Consider the following 24,779-nt stretch of genomic DNA (forward strand, 5'->3'; position numbering starts at 1 on the left):
AGTAACAGGTTAAGGATCTCCTATTCCTGGAATGTGTAAAATAGCTTCCAATTTCCCCTCAACATTCTAGGTTAAAATAGCTTCCTGCTTTAAGGGATTAGATAAAATAAAACAAATTTTCAAGGAAATGTCTCCAGGCTTTAGAGCCTTTAAAATAAAACCTATAAAAACACTTCATAAAACATCACCTTTTAACTCCCATTGAAACCTTTTAAATTCAACTGCCACTATAAAAACAAATCTATATTTAGTTGAAAATAACCATTTCTTTAGACCCTTTTGCTGTTTTTCAATTTTTAAAAAAGAATATATTTTATTGATTTTTTACAGAGAGGAAGGGAGAGAGATAGAGATCTAGAAACATCGATGAGAGAGAAACATCAACCAGCTACCTCTTGCACACCCCCTACCGGGATGTGTCCACAACCAAGGCACATGCCCTTGCCCAGAATTGAACCTGGGACCTTTCAGTCCGCAGACTGACGCTCTACCACAGAGCCAAACAGGCTTCGGCTGTTTTTCAATTTTCATTCATTTATCCGTTCATTCACTCACTCCTTTCTTCAACAAATATTTGGTGCCAATTTTACAAATTCAAAAGGAGAATTAATGGAAATGTACAGAGACAGTAAGGACAATTTAGGGCTGCAGACCAAGTTCTAGTCTTTGTTGATCCCATTTAGTCACATAATCATTTATCAATTTTCCAGTCTATTCAGTCCTGAGGATATTTATTGATATGTAAATGCCTAGCACAAGACATGCATTTGTGAGTTGTACATCTTATCTAGTGTTGGCTCAGTCAGTAGGGATGCATCTTACTGGACACTATGAGAAAAAAAAGTTAATCTATATCTGTATAGAAGACTGATGAGAAATTTAAAAAGGAAGATATCAGTGTAGTTTGTCATACTTCCAGAAAGCTCTATGGAAGCAGCAGGATTTGAGCAGGATGTTGCAAGGTTTATATAGTTCCAGAGACGATTGAAAGTATAATGGCAGGCAGTGCAGACTAAGCAGGCAGGGAAATTTGGAGAGCTTTTTTTTTTTTTTTTTTTTTTTTTTTTAAATGGGGCAGAGGGCTCATGTTCATAAAGAGAAAATAAGTTACTGGAAAACCATCTTGAATATTTGTGCTGGCAAAGTGACAGGAAATCAATAGAGGGTGGTTTAAAAAGTCTGGAGAACCCTTCCTTCCTTTGGGATATTGCCTCTTCCCTATTTCAATCATACTGACTGGTGGGGCTACCAAACTGTGTATTCTACCCCTGCCAAAGGAGTGAGCACATGACTCTGGCTGTGCCAATCACAGCACACCATTCTCCAGAACATGATAACTGACCAATCAGAAACCTTCCCCAGAATTTCTAAGCAGCTTTGTGGCCATGGTTCCAATCTCATAATGACAAGCTAACCTGAAAATAGAGTCTATTCTGAAGGGGAGAGCTCTGTGAGCATTCAAGTTTCAGGTTCCAGATATCTCTGAGGCCAGTTTGACCTAAGCACTCCTTGTGTTTTGATTGCATGAACAAATTTTCCTCCTTTTTTATTAAAAAAAAATCTATATTGTATTGATTTTTTTCAGAGAGGAACGGAGAGGGATAGAGAGTTAAAAACATCGATGAGAGAGAAACATTGGTCAGCTGCTTCTTGCACAGCCCCTACTGGGGATGTGCCCACAATCAAGGTACGTGCCCTTGACTGGAATCAAACCTGGGACCTTTCAGTCCTCAGGCACTGAGCCAAACTGGTTGGGGCTCCTCCTTTTTTCTTATGCTAGCTTCTCTCCCTTAGACTTCCGAACAGATCTGACATAAGAGAGAAAAGTAAAAGAAAACAATGAACCTCAAATATTTTGACAAAAATTGAGGGAGAAAGCTGGATTGAGCTGGGAAAAGAATGATTTTACTTTGAAATGCTGATTTTAAGTAGTGGTAGGGCATATATAGGAAAATATTTAATAATATCAATTTGTAATTTAGTCTCCAAGATGTAATCATGATAGCTAAAATTTACTGAGCTATTTCCATGTGCCTAACACCATTCTTTATTCTTTACTTGCATTAACTCACTTAACCCTCCCAATACCACACTTTAGAGTTGAGAAATTTAAGATACATAAAAATGTTATAACTGTGCAAGGTGAAACAATGATTGAGGTTTGCAGCCCAGTTACAAATCCAGGTAGTCTGATTCCAGGCATCATCTTAAATTAAGTGTAAGAAATAGTGATATATAACTTCATAGCTTCAAAATATGTGTATACACACACATGCTATTTGGAGTGTTTGAGTACATACTGGTTAAGAATTCATAATCTTGTTTTAAAATTGATACTTAAGGGAGATATAATCTTTCCATTTCTACATAATTATATGGCATATCTGGATCTATGCAATGTATAAAGTAACTTATTGACTATTATCTCTAACTAACAATAAGGCCCCGGGGACTTTCAATGTCAATGTATAGGAACTACCATTAAATGGAATCCCTCCCCAATTTCCTATCATTTTCTGTCTTGTTTACTTGCTGATGCTTTGTTCTGCACCTGCATCAAAACAAAACCTGTCCCTATTTTTGCATATGCATATATTAACTTTGTTTGGGATTTCTGCCCAAATTCCCCAACATATCCACCCTTCATGCACACTTGTGTGTTTGTTATGTGGTGAAGATTGGGACATTTCCGGTTGTCCTAGAATTGGTGGCTGCCCTGCCTGCTGGGAAGAATTAGTGTTTAGCACCCCACATTCTGTATTGGGGTTAGATACATTGTCAGGTTAGAGAACAGAAACTGCTTCCCCTCCAGTCCTTTTGGAGACAAGATGGAGAGATGAACTGGAGGAGGAAGGAAGAAAAGAACGCCCTGCCTAGACTGTAGCAAAGGAGTTTGTATCCCGGTCCCATATCCCTAACCAAGCAACCTGGTTGGAGTTGTTCTAAGAGAATCTGACTGGCACCTCAGGCCCTAGCTGGTGTCTATTGACCCACCTGCCTACCCTGTGCTGCCACTGGGGAAGCTGAGCTTCATGTCTGTGCACCCCAAACTCATGTTGAAAGCCTAAGTCACAAAAGGATGATATTAGGAAGTGGGGCCCTTGGTAAGTAATTAGGTTATGAGGCTGGAGCCCTCACGATGGGATTAGTGCTCTCATGGGAGAGACAGAAGGGAGCCTGCTTTTCCTCTCTCTGCTTTCTCCAGAGAAGACGGCATCTGCAAACTGGGAAGTGGTCCTCCCCAGACACACAGTCTGCTGGTGTTTTCATATCTTCCCAGCTTTCAAAACTCTGAGAAATGAATATTTGCTGTTGAAGCCACCCAATGCTATTTTTAAAATGATATTTTTATATACCATACTTTTGTTATAGTAGCCTGAGTTGACAATCCTATACCAGCAGGCACCAAATTGAGCCAAAATAGGACTCTAGGTGTATGCTCACCATGAAGAGCTGATCAGTTCCCTAGGAACAGCTCTGCAACCCACACCTCACTATTCATCTTCCTTCCAATCATCTTCTAGAGATTAATGGGTTGACAAATTTAATAAACACGTACAGAAGCGTTTTCTATGCATGAGGCACTGTACTACACCGTTTATAACTACACTAATGCATTTAATCTGCATAATAACCCTAATGAGATAGATTCCTTCATTATCTCCACTTTACAGATGAGGAAGCCAAGCCTTAGAGAAGTTAAAGAATTTGGTCCAAGTCACAGAGCTGAAAACCGGGCAGTCTGGTTCCAGAATTGCCACTTATAATGTCTAAACTCCACTACCTCCACCATCACTCACACCTTCACCCACAGGCCTGCATGTTTCACACCCTCCAGAGGCTGGGGTGAGAAGCAACCAAAAGCCTGCCCTACTCAAAGACCCCCAAGACACAAGTCTGGCTGGCCCTGGAGGGAAGCAGTAAAATTTAAACCAGGTAAAGAGGGGCAGGATTTTAAAACTGGCCTAAACCTAGATTTGTAGTAACTAAGAACAATGATAAAGCTATCAAAGTTTCCCAGATGTAGTTAAGGGATAGGAACTTAACAAAGCCAAATTAAAAGCAGAGAATGTGGGGAAAAATAAAATCATCTCATATCTATCTATACCTTCTGAGTCTAGACTGCTCCATAAATCAGTTACATATTGAAATAGCCATTGCCCTGATCATTGCTGTCATGCCTTAGTCATGACTTAGTCATCACCTTTCTCCGCCCTTAGTCATACCTTGCTGAAATACAGAGATGATCCAGAAGAGATGACCCCACATCCTTGTTCTGGCTTTACAACTTCTCCCCCAATAACTTCTTGCCAGTCAGACTCCCAACCATTCTGGTTCTCAAAATCTGACATAACTGTAGAAAGAAGAGCAGCTTCTGGGTGACATTCAGTGCCTTGATATCCCTGGTCACACCTAGAGAGAGAAGGGCCAAGTTAACAAGTCATAGTTTCATCTGTAAGAGCCATGGCCATGTGACCTGCAACATTTCCTGTGTCTCACTTTTGCTCTGGGCTTGAGTAGTCACAAGGGATTTTTCTCTGCAGTGTTAATCTGTATATGCAGTCATAACAACCTTCAGTGTTGTACACCGCAAAACAAGGAATAGAATCTTTTCTTATAAGAAACAATGCTGTAACAGGGAACACTGGCACCAGGTAGTAATTAAGGATATGAATGTCTGTGTGTGCATGCATGTGCACGTGTGTGCATGTGCATGGTGGGGGTGGGGAGAGGGAATAGTGGGATTTTCCTGTAGCCTTAAGAAGTCACATATAAATGTTTGCTCGGCTAATATGTAACTCTGGCCACATTTCTAGTTCCTCTTTCTGAATAAATTGCATCTCTTTTAGAGTCTTTAAGCATTCAAGTGTGTTCCTATCTCATCCTCATTAGCTATAATCACCATCTCCTCTTGTATACAACTTTGAGCTTCTGGTGAAGTGGGTAGGACAGCCTGTAGCAGCTGTCTGACTAGTGCTTTAAGACTGCCAGGGCAAAGAAGAGAAACAATCCTCTTTTAACTACCAAGGAGAACTTTGGAACTCATTTAATAAACAGAAGTTTAGGCTCAAGAGGCCTTGGTTGAGGTGAGATTTCCAAGTTTAAAATGTATGGCTTTGTGCTAATTTATAGGTAACGCTATCTTTACATCTACAAGAACAGAGAAGAGGGCCCATTTTCTTTGGGCTATTTCATTCTTTATCAGTCTATCCACATAACCGATGACAACTGCATCTGGGTCCCTATAAAGACAAATCCTGGGAAGCAGAAGCTCAGTCCCATTGCTGATGCATGTACCTGCACATGCCATGGTCACAGGAGCCATGTCCGCTGCACATGTTTGGGCACTGCTGGCCGATGTAGATGCTGTCCAAAGCCCACTCGTCCTGGGCTGTGTAATAGCTCTGACTCCAGCGGAAGCGGGTGGCGCTGGACCTAGAAACGGGACGGTCATAAAAAACAGTATTTTAACTGACATGGAGTAGTACAGACAAAAAAATCCAAGTTCAAAATCTTTCAGATAATCAACTTTCTGGAACTTGTATTTGGCTGCTAATCATTTTTCTGTAGTTCAATTTCAAGTTCATTACCACCCAATTCAATAATTTTATCATGAAAGAAAATTTAAAAGAAATCTCCTTATTTTGTATATACCTTAGTTTAATTTGGGACATTTTAATTGAAGATATTTTAAAGAAAAAGAAAACTTCATTTGTTGTTGTTGTAGTTACATAGAGATTTGATGCTAGGGAAAGAAACAAATCAAGATATTTAAGAAAAATAAAGATGTATACTAAACAGCATCTCTTTTACAGATGAAAATGTGAAATGTTTAACTTAGAGCAATACCATTTCTTAAACTAAACACATAAGTAGTTATTGGAAGACTTCCAGTTACCTCTTAATAGAAAACTAAAGTTTTCTTGGGGGTACTGCTTTGGGGTGGGGGGGACATCTGACAATATACTATATTGCAAATATAGCCCTAGCTAGTTTGGCTCGGTGGATAGAGGGTCGGCATAAGTATGAACAACCAGGTGCTAAATTCTGCTTATTATTTTTGAAACATTAATTTGTTTAGGTTTCATGGACAAGCTGATGATAAGTGGAGATAAGAAGTTGAACAGTCTATTAGAGAAACACTTGGGACCTTAATTCATTTAAACCAGATATAAAGCCTAAATAAGATAATATTTTGAGAGCAATGTCAAAGGTTTTCACTTTTGATTATCACAAAACATTTCTTTTAAAATTGCATCGTATTTTTCACCTCTGGGAATTTTCAGGGACCCATAATTACTTCTTTTTGGTCAAAGTGAAAAATAAAAGGAGAAAATTGCAGAATTAACATGCATGCTCAGTTCCATTGATTAAACCTTCCCCAAGCACACTATCTACAGAAACACCTGATCTTAACAACCCTGAATAATCCATTAAAGTCGACTGCATCAATTACCCACATATTAAATACTCCCTAAGTACATAACAGACTGTGAAAATCCAGACTAAGCCCTTACTGTTTATTTTACCAATGATCTGTGGCTAATAGGTTGCATTTTCATTCCTACTAGGATAATTCCAGATTCACTGAGGTATACACAGTACACACAGGTTTGCTGCATATCAGAGTTGTCATGGTACATACAATAGTACAGCTGCAACTCCTCTATGGAAATAGTTTATATTTGTAAACATAGAGGAGTTGCAGTCTAACAACCATTGCAATTTACACAAACCTATTAAGAAATTGTTTTTAGAAAAATCTACTGTAAAATAGGTACATATTCTTAGAGCACAGAGCCCTATAGAAAGGAAGTAAATTCGGACTTGTGCATCAGTGTCATGAAAAGGAGAGAAGACTATATTCTTTTATGATTCATTATAATCTGAGTCAAGTCTAGGGCCACAGGAGACTAGACTGTGAGCTCTTTTGGGGAGAGATATCCTTTGTCTCCATAGTTTGCTCAGGAACTGGAAAGAAAGAAAGAAAAAAAGAAAACAAAAACCCCACAGGCGTACAAAAAAAGGCCTTCTAAAAAAAATGAATGGATGAGTAGAGTGACAGGCTAAGAAAGGGCAGCCTGTTTCTGACTTCTGTAGGCAAGAAGTGAAGAATGTTCTAGGAGTTAGGGAACCTGAGTCTCAGGACCTTCACTCTGTAATTTATCATCTGTGTGACCTTTGGTGAGAAATGTAAGCCTGCAGGAGCTTCTCATTCCTCACCTCTCAAATAAAGGACTTGGACAAACTGATTGCTAAGATCCCTTCCAGCTCATAAATTTAATGATTACTTTGGTGGTTTGTTCACCAAGTTTATTTTCTTTATAGTCACATGCCTACATGAAAACCATGGCATTCATTATTTTGAGGTTTTGATATTTCAAACTTTAAAATAGGGTTGGAGGACTTCAGAAACTTGTCTTAGATTTCCCAGTTTATTTATGCTTCTAAATAGTCACATGTAGACACAGTCTAAAGTCTTTTTCTGATTAAACTAATCCTTACATGTGTCCTATTAAACTCTTGAAAAAAGACATTTCCTTAAAATAAAAAGCTTAAGCCCAGCTGGTGTGGTTCAGTGGTTGTATGTCAACCCTTGCACTAAGAGGTCATAGGTTGGATTCTGGGTTAGGACATACGTCCGGGTTGCAGACTCAATCTCCAGCAGGGGGCGTGTAGGAGGCAGCTGATTTATGTTGATGTTTCTCTTTCATTGATGTTTTTCTCTCTCTGTCTCTCCCTTCTTCTCTCTCTAAAAGTCAGACACACATATTTAAGTAAATAAATAAAAAGCTTAAAGTGGATTATTTCATTTAAAATTATAACCCACAGTTTAATGTGCTGATGTTAACAGAAAAGGAAGCAAGAAGAGGTCAAATACTGGCTTCATATTTAGTGAGAAAAAAAAAAGTTAGTCCTCTGAACAATCTCTAGCTGGTCACATGTGAGAATACAAGGTGTGATGTCACTGATTTTCAACTGCATCACTGGTAAAAAGTGCACTCAATACAAATATTTAATTCACCAATTCTCTCTCTCTCCATTTTTTCTCTCGTCCTCTCTCCCTGTCTCTCTCTCTATCATATTCTTAGGGGAAAAATCTCTTTGGATTGAGCCTAAAAGTGGGACTACTGCTCTGTGGATCATGAAAAGAAGCTGATTTAAAAACAAAACTTCACGGATTCCCCAAAGCAACAAAACTTGACAGTCTTTCCTTCATTAAAATTTCCCCCATATAAACCTCTAGACTTAACTAAAATAACTCTGAGTCATCTCTTGATAGTTAGGTAACCTGAGGAATCAAGGTAAATGAGGGCTGACTAAATATTGTATTTCCCACCTTCAGAGTTACTGCAATTACATTTATCCACTTATTCTGAAACTCATTTAGGCATTAGGTGTTGATTTGTTTATGAAGTCAGCAACTGACAGCTGCTCCTGTCTCATTAGGCCCTGTTCTTATGTAAATGTCTCTCATAAAAACAAAACTAATTTTCATTGGGTAACAAATGCTCAGTTCATGTACAATAAAATTTCTCTGAGCAGGTGTATACATATTAAATATTTCCACTCTAAGTTGCTCTATCTGGAATATTTTCTGAAGTTAACAGATCTATGATAATTCAGGGACCACATTTTCTTGTATGCATTCAACTTATAGCTGCATATGCTTGAATCAAAACAGTAGAACAAAGATTTGCCAAAAGGAATACTTCTTCAGACTAAACTACACTCCCTTTCTCCAATGCTTGAGAAATACATGCTATTTTCAGAAGTTTCAAATGAATATGATAAATAACATTATAAACAATGCCAAGGAGAATATTTGAACTTTATCCTCAGAGCAGAGCTTTTAAGCATTATAGAGCCAAAACAATGGTAATAGTCAGTTGAGCTTTTTTTTTTTTTTTGAAATATGGCAGTGATGTTTAGTTTAAGTATTAATCAATAGAAATATGAAAATAAATACCCTATAAGGTTGCTTGCTTCCAAAAAATATTTTTTATTTTCTTTACCCAGAAATTTGAAGAAAAATTGGAAAAGCAGAATTCAATTATCTAGTAGAATTCAATTATCTATTAGTAGAGGAGTAATCTAGTAGATTTACGTTCTGTTTGCAAAAAGAGATGTTTTGTAAATAAAAAAACATCTCTTTAGTTCACTTAGGCAAATTGAATTAAATTCCATTTAATTTTCCAACATTTAATGAGCACCCCAACTACATAGCAGGCACTGTGTAGGAACAAAATAGTTAAGGGTCAATTAATATATTTCCTCATAAGTGTCTAATAAACATTGATGAGAACTGATCTTTTCTGACTACTACACTAAAACTTTCAACACAGTGGTCTACTTTTTAAACCAAGAAATAACAGTACACTCTGAGTGTAAAATACTCTACAAAAACGTTTTTATTAATTAAAAAAAAATCAAAATTGTTTTTAGAGAGCAGAAGGGGAGAAGAAAAAGAGGGAGAGAGAGGAGTGTGAGAGAGAGAGAAACATCCATTGGCTGCCTTCTGTATGTACCCTGACAGGGGATTGAACCCACCACATTTTAGTGCATGGGATGATGCTCCAACCAACTAAGCCACACTGGCCAAGGCTGCAAAGTTTTTATTTTTTTTTTATTTTTTTTAATAAAGCAGAGGTCATTCTGAGAGGAGAACAAAGTCATAAATACAGCAGCTGGTCTCTTACAGCTCACTTTACTCCAATCCACCCTTGGCTGCACTGCTAACAGCTTCTGGCTGTAGAGGACAGCATTGGGATTGGAATCCCATCACCCACCACATTCCTCCATGGGGTTGGTGCCCTGAGACTGAGGTGAACTGGTCATAGAGGAGATGCCCACCACCACCTCAGGGAACATAGGACATTTTCCACTGCCTATCAGAGACCCCAGAAGACAGTGTAATAGAAACTAAAACACTGTACTTCAGTGCCACCTTCTGGTAAACACACAAACAAAAGGCTTATTCTTATCAACCTACTAGGTGAGTGCATCTATTACAAATTTCATTCTTATAGATGCCCACTCAACTTTGCAGTCCTGGCCAGTTTGGCTTAGTTAATTGGAGCATCATCCCATTCACTCAAATGTGGTGAGTTCAATTCCCAGTCAGAACACATACAGGAGAATAACCAAGGTAATGAGGCAGATCAGAAAGAAAGTCTACAGAAATAAAGTTAAAGACATGGACATAATGACAGAGAATTCAAGACTGTAGTTCTAAAAAAACTCAACAAGATATAAGAAAACACAGAGAAATAGTTAAATGAATTCAGAAAGAAAATCGATGATCAAAAGGAGTACTTTACCAAATGGACTGAAACTTTTACAAAAAACAAATAGAAATTATGGAGCTCAATAATTCAATAAAAGAGATGAAGAATAAACCAGTGAGTTTAGGAAATAGAGCTGACCAGAAGGAGGAGAGAATTAGTGATATTAAATATAGAAATCAAGAAATAATGTTAGATGGGAGAAGATATTTGAAAGCAATAAAAATGAAAGAACTCTATTATCCAGAGAACTATATAACTCCATAAGAGAGTGAAATATTAGAATAATGGGTACACCTGAAGAAGAGAGAAGGAAAGAATCTATTCAAAGAAATAGTTGACAAGAAGGTAACAAATCAACAGAAAGAGCTGGATCCTTGAATCCAAGAAACAAACAGAACACTTAGTTATCTCAATCCCAAAAGCCTTCTCCAAAACACATTGTCAAAAATTAACTCAAAGAAGGAATTTGTAAGTCAGCCAGAAAAAAGAAGATGGTAACATATAAAGGAGATCCCATTAGGTTATCATTGGGTTTTTCAGCCAGAAACTCTATAAGCTAATGGAGTGGAATTAAATATTCAAATAATCAAAAAAAGAAATTACCAGCCAAGATTAATATATCCAGCAAAGTTATCTTTTAGATATGAAGGAGAAATAAAGACTTTTCTAGGGAAAACAATAAATATGTGGAAATTAAACAACATGCTACTAAACAACAACTGTGTCATTGAAGAAATAAAAGGAGAAATAAAATATATATACAGATAAATGAGAATGCCAATATGACATATGTTTATCTCAAGAAACAATAAAAATCCCCAATAAAGAACTTAACGTTACTTCTTTAAGAACTAGGAAAAGAGCAAATGCAGCCCAAAGTAAACAGAAGGAAGGAAATAAAAAGAAAATAGAGAAGAATTAAGTAAAATAGAGAACAAAAATACAATAAAAAATTAATGCAACAAAGAGCTGGTTCTTTGAAAAGATTAATAAAATTGACAAATCCCTGGCTAGAGGAGGAAAAAAGAGAAAGACTCATATAAACAAAATCAGAAATGAAAGAGGAGAGGTTACTGCACTCATCATAGATAAAAAAGGATCACACTACAATCCCATTAAAGACTATATGACACAAAATTCACTAACCTAGAAAAAATGGACAAGTTCTTAGAAACATATAACCTTCCTAGACTGAATCATGAAAAACTGGAAAATCTAAATAGGCTGATCAACAGTGAGGAAAATAAAACAATTATCAAAATCTCTCAAAAAAGTAATGCAAATCCCATGTAAATCCAAATGGCATTAAAAAATTCTCATCTGAGGATATGTTTTATTGATTTTAGAGAGAAACTGAAAAGAGAGAGAGAAACATTGATCGGTTGCCTCCCATATGTGAACCGATCAGGATTGAACCTGCAACCTGGGTATATGTCCTGACCAGGAATTGAACTCACAATCATTTGGTGCAGGGAATGATGGACCAACCAATGAAGGAACACTGGCCAAGGTCCAAATGGCATTTTTAAAAGAAATAGAAGAAAAAAAAATAATCAGATCTGTGTTGAACCACAAAGGACCAAAGCAATCTTGTGAAAAAAAAAAAATGAAGTGGGAGGTATCACATACCTCACTTCAAATTATTCTACAAAGCAACACTAATCAAAACAGCATGATATTGGTAGAAAAATAGACACACAGATCAATGGAACAGAATTGAGAATCCAGAAATAAATCCACAAAAAAGCCAAAACCGTACAATGGAGAAAAGAAAGCCTCTTTAATAAATAGTACTTTGCCCTGGTAAATATATCTCAGTGGTTAGAGCATCAACCTGCCAAAGGGTCAGGGATGTAATCCCCAGACTCACATTGATGTTTCTCTCTCTCCTTCTCTCCTTTCTAGTGTCTTTTAAAGACAAACATACAAACAAACAAACAAAAAATACACACAAAAAAACAATGGAAAAATATCCTTGGGTGAGGGTTGAAAAAACAGTGCTGAGAAAATTGGAAAGCCATATGCAAAAGAATGAAACTAGACTATTGTTTGTCACCATACATAAAAATTAACTCAAAATGGATCAAAGACCTAAATATAAGGCCTTAAACAATAAATTACACAGAAGAAAACATAGGTACTAAACATAAGGACCTTGGTCGTTGAGAATTTTTTATGAATTTGACTTCAAAGGCAAAGGAAGTAAAAGCAAGAATAAATGAATGGGACTATATATCAAAGTAAAACGCTTCTGCACAGCAAAGAAACAGTAAGCAACAACAACAACAAAAAACAGCAAAAAGGCTACCAACCGATTGGGAGAAGATATTTGAAAACAACAGCTCCAACAAGAAGTAATATAAAAAATTTAAAAAGAATTCATACAACTCAACACCAAACAAACGATATAATTAGAAAATGGGCAGAGGACCTGAACAGATACTTCTCCCAAGAAGATATACAAATGGCCAACATATATATGAAAAGATGCTCAACTTCACTAGCTATTAGGGAAATGCTAATCAAAATTATAATGAGATACCACCCCATATCTATTAGAATGGCTATTACCAATAAGACAAGTAATAAGTATTGGAGAGGTTGTGAAGAAAAAGAAACCCTCATTTACTGTTGGTGGCAATGTAAACACTTAAGTCATTATGGAAAACAGTACGGAGGTTCCTCAAAACAAAACAAAACAAAACAAACCAGACCTCAGTATGGTGAAATACCTGAGAGAAAGGAGGTGGGGAGAGGAAGAAGAGGATAAAGAAGACTTAAATGGTGATGGAAGGAGACTTGACTTTGGGTGGTGAACACACAATAAAATCTACAGATGATGTGTTATAGAACCATACACTTGGTAAATCTATATAATTTGATTAATTAATATTGCTCCAATAAATGCAATTAAAAAAATTTAAAACAGAATATAAAAAAACAATTAAGACTAGAGTTGCCATATAACCTAACAATCCCTCTCTGGGTATCTACCCCCCAAATTTGCAGACATTTATTGGTAAAGATATATGTACCCCTATGTTCATTGCAGTGTTATTCCTGATGACCAAGACATGGAAATAATCTAAGTGTCCTTCAATATATGAGTAGGTAAAAAGTATTCTTTATGGAATACTACTCAGCCTTAAGAAATGACATAATATTGACATTTGTGACAAAATGGATAGATCTTGAGAATATCTGCTAAGTGAAATAAATCAGAAAAAAATCAAGATCTATATGATTTCACTCATATGGGATATAAAACTAAAAGTAAAAAATGGATAAACAAGACAAACAAAAACTCATAGATACAGATAATAGTATGATGGTTCCTAGAGAGAACGGGGTTTGGACGAGGTAGAAAAGGTAAAGGTAAAAGTAAAGATAAAGGGGTCAAATACATGGTGATGAACACACAATGAAATATACAGCTGATATTAGAACCTATATAATTTTATTAACCAATGTTCCCCCCCAGTACATTTAATTAAAAAAGAGTAATAGTTTATGATGCTTTGGGAAATGAAAAGCCATCTCTAAAATACACTGTTATATTATCTTACCATCATAATTTTGAAATTGCACCCCACATATCAATGAACAAAAATTGGTGTTTTTTTTTTAAATAATGAGGACAATATACTTAATGGTGAAATATTAAAAGGAATAAACATTTGTAGCTCAGTACCAAGTTTGACCAATATTTCAATAATTTAATGTGTTGTTTTTGTATCTTGATAGATATATTTGGAATAGCATTGAAATGAAATATGTCTTGATTATATTCCCAGCAGTAGACATGAAAAAGTAGGATGTTAGAGAAAGAGATGACTTGTTATGCAAAGCATGAATAGAGTATACAAAAAATGGCTCACAGTTGGATATAAAGAAATCTGTGGAAATCAAATTTCAAGCATCCCACTGACATAATGATGAATCTTTAAAAATCATCATGAAGGCATTCTTATATAATGCTGTAATTCAATCTTCAACTAAAGGTGGTGTAATAATTGTAGATTATTATCTAATCAATTTGTGTGTGTGTAGAACTTAACTTTAATATAAAATGATCTAAGAAGAGTTTATTTAGCAATTTCCTCTTTACAAAAGGACTCCGAGAAGGCAGATACCATAAAAAAAGTCTCTTTTATGCTTTTTCTATTACACAAATCACAGAATCTTAGTCTTAGAACTGTGAGGGACTTTTACAATCAACTAATTAAACATCTTCATTACATTCATAAGGAATCAAGTTTGAAGAGGTTGTGAATAGTTAAAATCATGTGGTTAATTGGTCATTGGCAGAGACATACTGAGAACTCAGGCCTCCTAATTTCTAGTCCAAAGCTCTTTCTTGGGTGAGCTCATCCTTACCCAGCACTTTAAATAGTAAGCATAGCATTTAACTCTTCAGCCCAAGCCTTGTTTTTGAGCTCTAGACTCATAAGTCCATTTCACTTCTTGACAGTTCTGCTTGGATAGGTAAGCATCTCAAACTTCACATCACAAAAATAAAACTTTTTAAAAATAAAGTTTTTATAATTAAAAAAAATGATAGTTGGCATAAAATATTATGTTAGCTTCAGGTGTTGCACAAAACGGCAATTCACCATTAATACTGAGTGTTGCAAAAAATGTATACACACTTTAACAGATGATCACTCACTTGATTTTCACTCTTTTCCAGGTTTAACTGATTTGCAGTAATGGGTGAAGCCAGACTAAGATTTGAACAAAGAACATTTATTTTAAAGTGCCATTAGATGTTTTTATGGGGACACATAAAAGATAAAGTTTAACTTTCTCTCTAGTTACTTAGGATTCTGCTTCCCAGGAAATGATTTGTACTCTTACTGAAATAACATGAATAGAAAAAAAAGTATGTTAAGCTTTTGAAATAAAAAGTAAGGTTTTACAACAAGAAAACAGCCTTGCAAACCCAAACTATCTTGACACAGAAGTTTTGCAATTCTTGGATCATGTCAAACATAAAGGAATGGGCTCATTCAATTCTAACATAAAAACAAAGTTGAGGTAAAAAGGGAGGTCAGAAAAAAGCTAGGACAGTTTGAAAACTAAATTTAATGCATCTTGCCATTGTGCTCAACTTTTCTTCATATTCAAGTCATATTAACAGAGTCAGTGAAAGTTAATGTGACAGTCATGTCTGAAAACGCCTCTCACCAGGTTTTCTGGGGAAGAAGCACGATGACTCTTCTCCACTGTGTGAACTCACTGGCATGGTAGATACTTGCTGATGTAAATTCCTGACAACTTGGCATACTTGGAAGGCATTCCTAAAAGAGAGTCGGGCATAAGTGAAAAAGAACTGGGAGAAGCCTAACATCATAATATTAACCATTTGCATTATGGATTCAATCCCTGATTTTTCCTTTTGTGAAACTAAAATATTTGGGCAATAATTGAAATGAGATGGCACAATGGGATTAAGTGCCTTCCAAATCTCACATGTAAAAACAGAAATTGATTAGGATCCATTTTTTTTACCTTTTATCATAAAACTGGCATTTGGAAAAATTATTCTATTCACTATGACATTTATGCATTTATAGCAATGTCAGATTATAAGTATGTATTCTGTATAATAAAGGCCTGATATGCTAAGTGTCCAGTCAATCAAAGTATAATATACTAGTGACTAGGAGTCCAATGGCACTGCCCACTCTCTAGCCCTGCATTGCTCCACGGGCCCCACAAGCTTTAGATAAAATAAGCTTACTTCTTGAACAAGGTGCCAGGTAAGGCCATGGTTGGTTGAATACTCCAGTTTCACCTGGTTGTCCATGTGTGGAGTGTATTTCTGGCCACAGCCCATGACCAGACTGAACTGAATCATATAGGATGCTCCTATCTGCATTGATTGGGTTTCCACATAGCGCATGCTTGAGGCAAGTTTAGAATCTCCTGTAAAACTGAAAGACAAGAGGAAAATCAGAAAATTTAAAACAGCAATGTATCAGGGAAAAATTAAGCTCTTCAGTTTATGTGATATACCCAAATAGTTTCATTTTACATATTTAAACCATGCAAGTTCTAGAATGGCTTTTAGTAAATCTAATAAGTGTAATTTAAAACATATCAAAAATATAATTATATCTATCTATCTATCTATCTATCTATCTATCTATATAATATTTTTATTGACTTCAGAGAGGAAGGGAGAGGGAGAGAGATAGAAACATCAATGATGAAAGGGAATCATGGACTGAGCCCACAACCTGGGCATGTGCCCTGATGGGGAATCAAACCGTGACCACCTGGCTCATAGGTTAATGTTCAACCACTGAGCCATGCTGGTCATGTGCAATATATATATTTTAAAAGTTAATACCTAGAGTTGTCAAATGTACTTGAAAATGGGTACTCAACTCACTGACATATTGCTTATGAATATAAATCCTTTGACTCATCAAGCTCACTTCTTGGAATCTATCCTAGGAAATAATCCTAAATTCAAAGTCAGTTTTATAAAATATGATGAGTATTGCTGGTTTAACTGAATATAGTAATTGTTAACTATTTCAATGTCAAAGTATAGAGAAAATGAGATGCTGAAGTAAACTGGGATAGCCAGTATTTTGAATATTTATGAACATAATAAAATCAACATGCATATGATAAAGTAAGTTAAAAAAAAATCCACAAACTAATGCATAAAGAAAATTCACCCAAATATTTTCAGTGGCTGTGTTTGGTGATAGGACACATTTTCACTGCATTTAATATGGATCAATGTGCAAATTTTAGCACAATTACATAATAAAAGAAATCAACATAGAATGAAAATACTATTACACTATATACGCACAAACTCATCTATAATATATACTTTAAAGTAGGAAAAAAAAATCAAATGCGTCTTCTTGTGAGAAATAAATGCTGCTTTTATTTTCAAGGGTTAAATACCCTCTCGCACCCTTCAGGAGAAAGGTAATTAGAGGCAGCCAACTAGGCTTCATTTGATTTGGTTACAAATAATTATGTTCACCATCAGCTTTTGGAAAAGTCCTCTCTTCTGAGATGGTTTAGTGTCCTCTAAATTCTACAAAGAGGCAGGTAGGAATGCTGTATTTTGTCTGCACCTAACTTTTGCATGGTTACAAATTAACCAGGAACTTGAGAGGAAGTGTTTAAACCAGAGAAGTGTGTGCTCTATGAGGTATCCTGAGCTTTTAAAGGTGCCAAAACACCAAGAAAGAAACAAGATAAAAATTACATAAAAGGACAAGAGGCGAAATGAGAACAGATAAAAAGTTACACAATTTTTACTTAGGATGAATGTCTCCACAGGCAGTTGTGGCAGATCCAGCTGCCATCCACAGCCTCTTTTATTCTCCCCATTTACTTTCTAGGAATTGGTCTATGTCCACCAATGTGTTCTCACCAATGGGACATAAGTGGAGGATGCTAGGGGGATTTACTTATTCAGCTTTAATCTAAGCCTTTAACTGGACAATTAAAGGTTTAAGATTAAAGATACAGGTGGACTTGGCTGGCATGCCTATTTGCCCGTTGCTCCTATGTCTTCATTTTTCCCCATCAGGGCAGCAGGCATCTTATGACAAGAAGGGAACAAGCATGAAGATGGTGGTCTCTCAAATGAGGTTGCAGAGGAGAGATGGAGAGGGCCTGGTTCCTGAGAGCTGAGTGAGCTGCTTACCAGCCCTGCACCACGTATCCTAAGTCTGCTTGTTACAAATGATAAATAAGCCTCTTCCCTTTTGTTTATGTCATGGTCAGTCTTTTCTTGTTTTTGTTGTACCTTGGAGCTGAATGCATATCCAACTGCTACACCTGCCACACTTCGTGATACTGTATGATACCTGTCCTGATGTCTTAATCTGAAGCAAAGTAACACACAGAAAGTACAGATGCCTATGCCTTAAATTCTTGACCATTCCCAGTACAAGTTCACTTGGCTGCTTACGATCTATTTAAGACTGGCTGGAAGCTAGTGATGTTAGGTCTATTTTTTCCTCTCCGAATGCCCTGCTGTTCTTTCTCAGCAGGAGTTTTAGGGGAGAGAATTTCACTGAATGCCATTTTTAAATTTATAAAACTGTTCCTCTTTGCTGCTGGTCTAAGATACGTTTATAAAGGCAAAAATGAAGTTGAAGTTGTTTTATAATCAAAGAAATAGAAAAGAATAGTGCACCCTAAACAGTTTGGCTCAGTGGATAGAACATAGGCCTGTGGACTGGAAAGGTCCTACGTTCGATTCCGGTCAAGGGCATGTACCTTGGTTGCATGCACATCCCCAGTGGGGAGTGTGCAGGAGGCATCGGATCGATGTTTCTCTCTCATCGATGTTTCTAATTCTCTATCCCCCTCCTTTCCTCTCTTTAAAAAAAAAAAAATCAATAAAATATATTTTTTTAAAAAAGAATAGAACATATCTGCTTTTGGGGTAGAAATTCTGGAGACAGAATGCTTTGGGAATCATGAGGTTTAGTTTTATTCATCTTGATTTGCAAGATAAAAAATAAATAAATAAAGGAGCACTAAAGAAGTTCCTGCATGAATTACAAGATCCAGTGAGAGAATGGGGACCTCTTTTCACTAGGACAAGTGCCTTTTCACTCCCACCTCCAAGAAGGCAGTAGGCTCTCTATTATGACCTGGTAAAGTGGGTGACACCACAACGTAACTCCAGTCTCCACAGTCCTTTCTATTCGTAGTCCACAGTACAGCTGCTTTCCTCTCTTGCCCTTGCTTAGTCTCATGTATGGCCGAGGCTGTTTTCCTGACCAGGTTGGAGGCCTCTGCACATGGAGAGATCACGTCTCATTCATCAGCACATCCCCTGAAGCACTCATAGCCGGTGTACTCCACAGAAGCACTCGGTGTTGGTGTAGGGCATCCTAATTTTCCAACAGCTGGATTATCTTATTTGACCTTTGAGTCAAGACCATTTGGAAGACATCAGAGATCCTGAACATTGTGTTATGGAGAAGGAAAACGAAGAGGCCGAGTTGCTGTCCCCAGGGTCACACCATTACTAAAAGCTAGAAACTAGGCCTTCTTATTCCTACTTTGATATCCTTTTCCTTATGTCCTCAAGGGCATGCCTGTGGAGGGCACTTAAAGAATGTTAAATAAAATGGACAGGTGAGAGAGGTCTCTCAATTGGGGTGAGGGCAGCTTTTACAAAACTGCAGTTACTTAAATGCTGCAAGGAACACAGACAAGAGTTTGAGGTTATCCTCACTTAAAAACAACAACACTCTGCATGTCTCCAAAGCCTCCTTCCCATCTCCGACATAAAGGCTCTTTTACAGGGAAGGCAGATACACATAACCAAAGCAGTGGGGGAATGCAGAGCGCATTTCCAGAGAAACGTCAGAGCAACAAAAGCTGTTTTTGGTTCAATCCCATTCAGAAGATTCATCTGCAGAAGATGTGAATAAACCTAAGCCTCTCTAACATCATCTTTTTGGGGGTTTTGTTCTTGTAATCATTAAATATTTACTGAAGTTGACAGAAAAACTTGTTGATGTTGTGATTAATGGCATAATTTTAACCCATTTGCTATTTCTACAATATTACAGTCTCATAACAGAAACAAAAATATGATTTTAATGGATTACATACATTTTACCTTTATTGAAAAAAACAATCTGACCAATGTAGAAACATTTTTATAAGTAAAAATGTGCAATTCTACTATGTAGACATGGCTGCTGCTAAAATCCTGGGTGTAAATACTTTCAAGTCTTTCTTCTGCTCACACATACATACACACTCGCTTCTCTTTATTTTAAAAATAATTATAAAATCATAATAAACCTGCTCTCTTTTCTTTTTATAACAATTTAATTGCTATCTTTCCATGTGGTGAAGCACTGTCATTTTTAATGAATAAAAACAATCTCTAATTATGGAAATCTTTGGAAGCTGTTTCCACCGTTCACTGTTGTAAATAATAAGGCTTCTATAAAATGCATATTTGTGTATTTTGCATGCTTGTCCAATTATTTCCTTAGGATAAATTTCTAGAAGAACATTTGCTTGGCCAAAGCAATTTTTAAAAATTAACACTTATTGCCAAGTTGCCCTTTAAAGAGTTTGTACCAAGTTACATTAACCAAGAACATTAACAATGACTGAGCTGCCAATTCTTATCACTTGTCAATACTGAACATTGACAACATTTTTATTCTAGCTACTTTATGCATATAGTCTTTTAATATACATTTTTTGGATTATTAAAGAAACTAAAATGCTATACATGTTTATTGGCTAATTCTCTATATAAGAAATTTCCAGATACCAAATTAATTTTATTATAGCTCTTTTCACTCACTTCACTAAATCTATAGCTTCAAACAAATTTGGAATTTCTGCACATAATCTGTTTTGTCATGTATTTATCCAACACTTCATTTAAAAAGTCCTCATTTACTCTGTTGAGTTGGCATTCGAAGATATTTTGCAGTACATGTAGTGTTTGGCATTTATTTCAGGCTCTTTTTATACATTTGTCCCTGGCATCTGCTTTATTAGTATGATCATATTATTCCTCTGCTCCAAATCATCTACTGGGTTCCCATAACACTTAGAATAAAATTCAAAATTTTTATATTGTTCTATGCGGCCCTAATATAATCCTGTTCCTTGTCTGCCTCGGCATCTTTGTTCTTGCTGTTCTCTCTGCCTGTAAAGCTTTTCTAGCACACTTTTCTTGGTTGTCTATCTTTATTCCCGTTTTTACTCCTATGCCTCCCAGGAGGGCTTCCTTCACCATTTTACCTAAAATAGTCTCACTCTCAACTTCTGCCATGCAACACTCCCTTCCCTTATCTTCACAGCACTTACCAACATCTGAAATATATTATTATGCACGTGCTTACTTATTTATTGTTGTTATTCCCCTCTTGAATGTAACCTCTACAAAGGAATTTTCTATCTTCATCCCTAATGCCAGGTGTTATACCTCTGGCACAAATAATGCCTATAGTGCAATCAATAAATAGTTGTGTATAAATTAGTTTACCAATGAATAAAAAAATTTCAGGCAATAAAATCCTCATGATGAAAGAGCCTAATAAATAGGCTTTATTTTAGAAAGTCCTTTATCAACCTATTTGGGGTTATATTCAATTGTATTTTCACTTTTATAGAGGCAAATACTCTTTCCATAGTTGTTGGAAATAAGAGTAAGTGACTTTTCAGTTTGTCACTCAATATATTTACATTATGATATTTATCTGCTAAGCTGCCTAGAATAATCGCTTACTGTGAAATAACAGTTGAAGTGGCTCTTGGGAGCCAGCTCATCCCCACTCACTTCCTGTAGCATATAATTATTCATAGTAGCCTCGTGATCCTTTGTATTATTGTGGTATTAGTTATAATGCCTCCTCTTTCATTTCTGATTTTGTTTGTGTCTTCTCTTTTTTTCTGGGTAAGTAAAGCAAAAGTTTGTCTATTTTGTTAATCTTTTCATAAAACCAGATGTTAGTTGAATGGATCTTTTGTATCATTTTTCCCATTTTTATTTCACTTATTTCCACTCTGATCTTTGTTATTTCCTTCCTTCTACCAACTTTGGGCTTAGTTTGCACTTTTTTATCTAGTCCCCTGAAGTGTAAAGCTAGGTTGTTTTGAGATCTTTCTTGTGTCTTACTATAGCATTTATCCCTATGAACTTCTCTCTTGGAACTGCTTTGGCTCCACCCCACCTGTTTGCTGGATTTCCACTGTTATATTGTATTTCCATTTTTATTTGTCTGAAGATATTTTTTTTATTTCTCTTTTGTTTGTTTTTTTGACCCATTGTTTGTTCAGTAGCATGCTGTTTAATCTCCACGTTTGTAAATTCTCTAGTTTTCTTCTTGTAATGAGTTCTAGATTCATATTATCATGGTTGAAAAAGTTGCTTGATATGATTTCAATCCTCTTCAATTTACTAAGGCTTGTTTTATGGCCTAAAATGTGATCTATCCTGGAGAATGTGCCATGTGCACTTGAGAAGAATATGTTCTGCTGCTTTTGGGTGGAATGCTCTGTAACACCTGTTAAGTTCATCTGGTTGAACATGTTGCTTAAGTACAATGTTACTTTACTGATATCCTACTGGGATGATCTACCCATTATTGGAAGTGAGGTATTAATATTGTACTGCTGTCTATTTCTCCCTTCAGGTCTGTTTTATATATTTAGGTGCTCCTATGTTGGGTGTAGAGATATTAATAAGTGCTATATCCTCTTGTTGAATTGATACCTTTATCATTATGCAATGATTTCTGTGTCTTATTACAGATTTTGGCTGAAATACTATTTTGTCTGATATGAGTATAGCTACCCCTGCTTTCTTTTGGCGTGCATTTGAGTGGACTATCTTTTTCCATACCTTTACTTTCAACCTGAGTGTGTTCGTAAAGCTGAAGTGAGTCTATCATAGGCAGCATATAGTTGGGTCTTTTTGTTTTATTTTATTTTATTTTATTTTATTTTATTTTATTTTATTTTATTTTACTCCATTCAGCCAATCCATGTCTTTTAATTGAAAATTCAGTCCATTTACATTTAAAGTAATTTTTGATAGGTATGGACTAACTATTGCCATTTTGTTAATAGTTTTCTGACTGTTTTGTAATTCTTTTTTTCTTTTCTTCCCTGCTTGCTCATTTCCTTTGTGATTTGATGATTTTCTGTAGTAGTGTGCTTAGATTTCTTCCTCTTTATAATTTTCCATCTACTATAGGTTTTTGCTTTGTGCTTACCAGGAGGCTTATAATTATAGTACTTTATTTTAAGCTGATAAGAACTTAAGATTGAATGCATATTAAAACTCTATATTTTTACCCCTCCCACATTTTATGATTTTGATGTCACAATTTACATTTTTATCCTGTATATCTATTAACAAATTATTTTAGTTACAGTTGTTTTTAGTGCTTTTGCCTTTTTAACCTTCACACTATGTTTTTAAGTGATTTACCCACCACCATTACAATGTTAAAGTATTCTGAATTTAACTAAAACTTATCAGTGAGATTTACCAGTGAGATTTACACTTTCATACGTTTTCCTGTTACTAATTAGTGCCCTATTTTTCAACTTGAAAACTTCCTTTAACATTTCTTATAAAGTCCATCTAGTGGTGTTGAAATCCTTTAGCTTTAGCTTATCTGGAAAATTCTATCTCTTGTACTAAAACCAACACCAAATACTAATATGATAAAACAACCATCTGTCTCAGTTGCACACATCTTGAAATAAAAACCTTATATAACACAACTACAATGTCCTTTTTACCTCTATACCTAGCTAGTCTAATAGATAGGACAGAGGAATGTAAATGTACCTTGGTATTATCACTAATAGTATTAGATGATCCTATATAATAAAGAGGTAATATGCAAATTGATCATCACACCCTCACAAGATGGTTGTCTATGACCGGGCTGGCAGGGAGGTTAGTGAGGGATGACCAAACAACTGAACAGCAGGCTGTGTGGGGCAACCATGCCAGCGAGGGGGGCATGAGGGGCAACCAGGCTGGCGGGGGGGGGTAGGGGGACTTGGGGGTGACCAGGCTGGCATGGGGATAGTAAGAGGTGACCAGGCTGGCAGCAGAGGGAAGTTAGGAGCAACCAGCCTGGCATGGGGAGGGGTGCAGTTGGGGATGACCAGGCCGACTGGGGGGCAGTTGGGAGCAGCCAGGCTGGCAGGGAGGGGCCAGTTAGGTGGATCAGGTTGGCACGCAGAGGCAGTGAGGGGTGATCAGGCCAGCAAGGGGGGACAGTTAGGTGCAACCAGGAAGGCAGGCAGGTGAGCGATTAGGATCCAGTGGTCCAGGATTGTGGGAGGGATGTCCTGTGGGATAGGACCTACACCGGCAGTTGGACATCCCCTGAGGGGTCCCAGATTGGAGAGGGTGTAGGCTGGGCTGAAAGACCCCCCACTCTATGCATGAATTTCATGCACCAAGCCTCTAGTCCTTAATAAATCTCAATTAAAAGTATTCCCTTAGTGATCTTAGAATATATGTAAGAGATTTTAAAGACTATTTTTAGAATATAAAGTAGAGGTCCTGATTTCAGATATTGTGTATGGAACAAAAGTACTACAAATAATTAAAAACCATTTCTCCACAGAAAAACATGCTGCAAGATGATACATTGTGAAGTGATTTATAACATATTGACTGTGGTGCTTCTAATGAAAAAGTAATTGTACAAGGTTTCCCCTGGAGAATATTCTCAGTAACAACAATCCATGCTCATGGAGAATCATGAGTTAGAAAATGAGAACCAAATGAACTCACAGCTGGGAAAAGCCAACAATAATTAATTTAACACCAGCTATCTGTAGGAGACATGTATACATTTCAAAATTTCTCTTGAGAGAAACAAGGTTATTGAAGGGCACAGACCACTAATTTATTAACATGTTCAAAGAATTTTTTTCTTAACAAGATAACATACTCCAAAGGTTTTGCATTAAAAAATAATTTGTTTT

General features: G+C 36.3%; 1 protein-coding gene across 3 annotated transcripts in view; it reads right to left on the reverse strand.

Moving 5' to 3' along the window:
• Positions 1-24,779, reverse strand: part of RELN (reelin) — a 372,425-nt gene that overhangs the window by 102,986 nt on the left and 244,660 nt on the right. For all 3 annotated transcript variants that reach the window (XM_036429656.2, XM_036429655.2, XM_036429657.2), the window contains exons 21-24: positions 16,033-16,225; positions 15,477-15,589; positions 5,299-5,436; positions 4,227-4,413 (exon numbers count right to left, since the gene is read on the reverse strand). In XM_036429656.2, coding sequence (XP_036285549.1) covers positions 4,227-4,413; positions 5,299-5,436; positions 15,477-15,589; positions 16,033-16,225 — 631 coding nt within the window. The remainder of the gene's footprint in view (positions 1-4,226; positions 4,414-5,298; positions 5,437-15,476; positions 15,590-16,032; positions 16,226-24,779) is intronic.

Source organism: Pipistrellus kuhlii, unplaced genomic scaffold (genome assembly GCF_014108245.1).
Source record: "Pipistrellus kuhlii isolate mPipKuh1 unplaced genomic scaffold, mPipKuh1.p scaffold_m20_p_10, whole genome shotgun sequence".
In the NCBI taxonomy this organism is placed as follows: Eukaryota; Metazoa; Chordata; class Mammalia; order Chiroptera; family Vespertilionidae; genus Pipistrellus; species Pipistrellus kuhlii.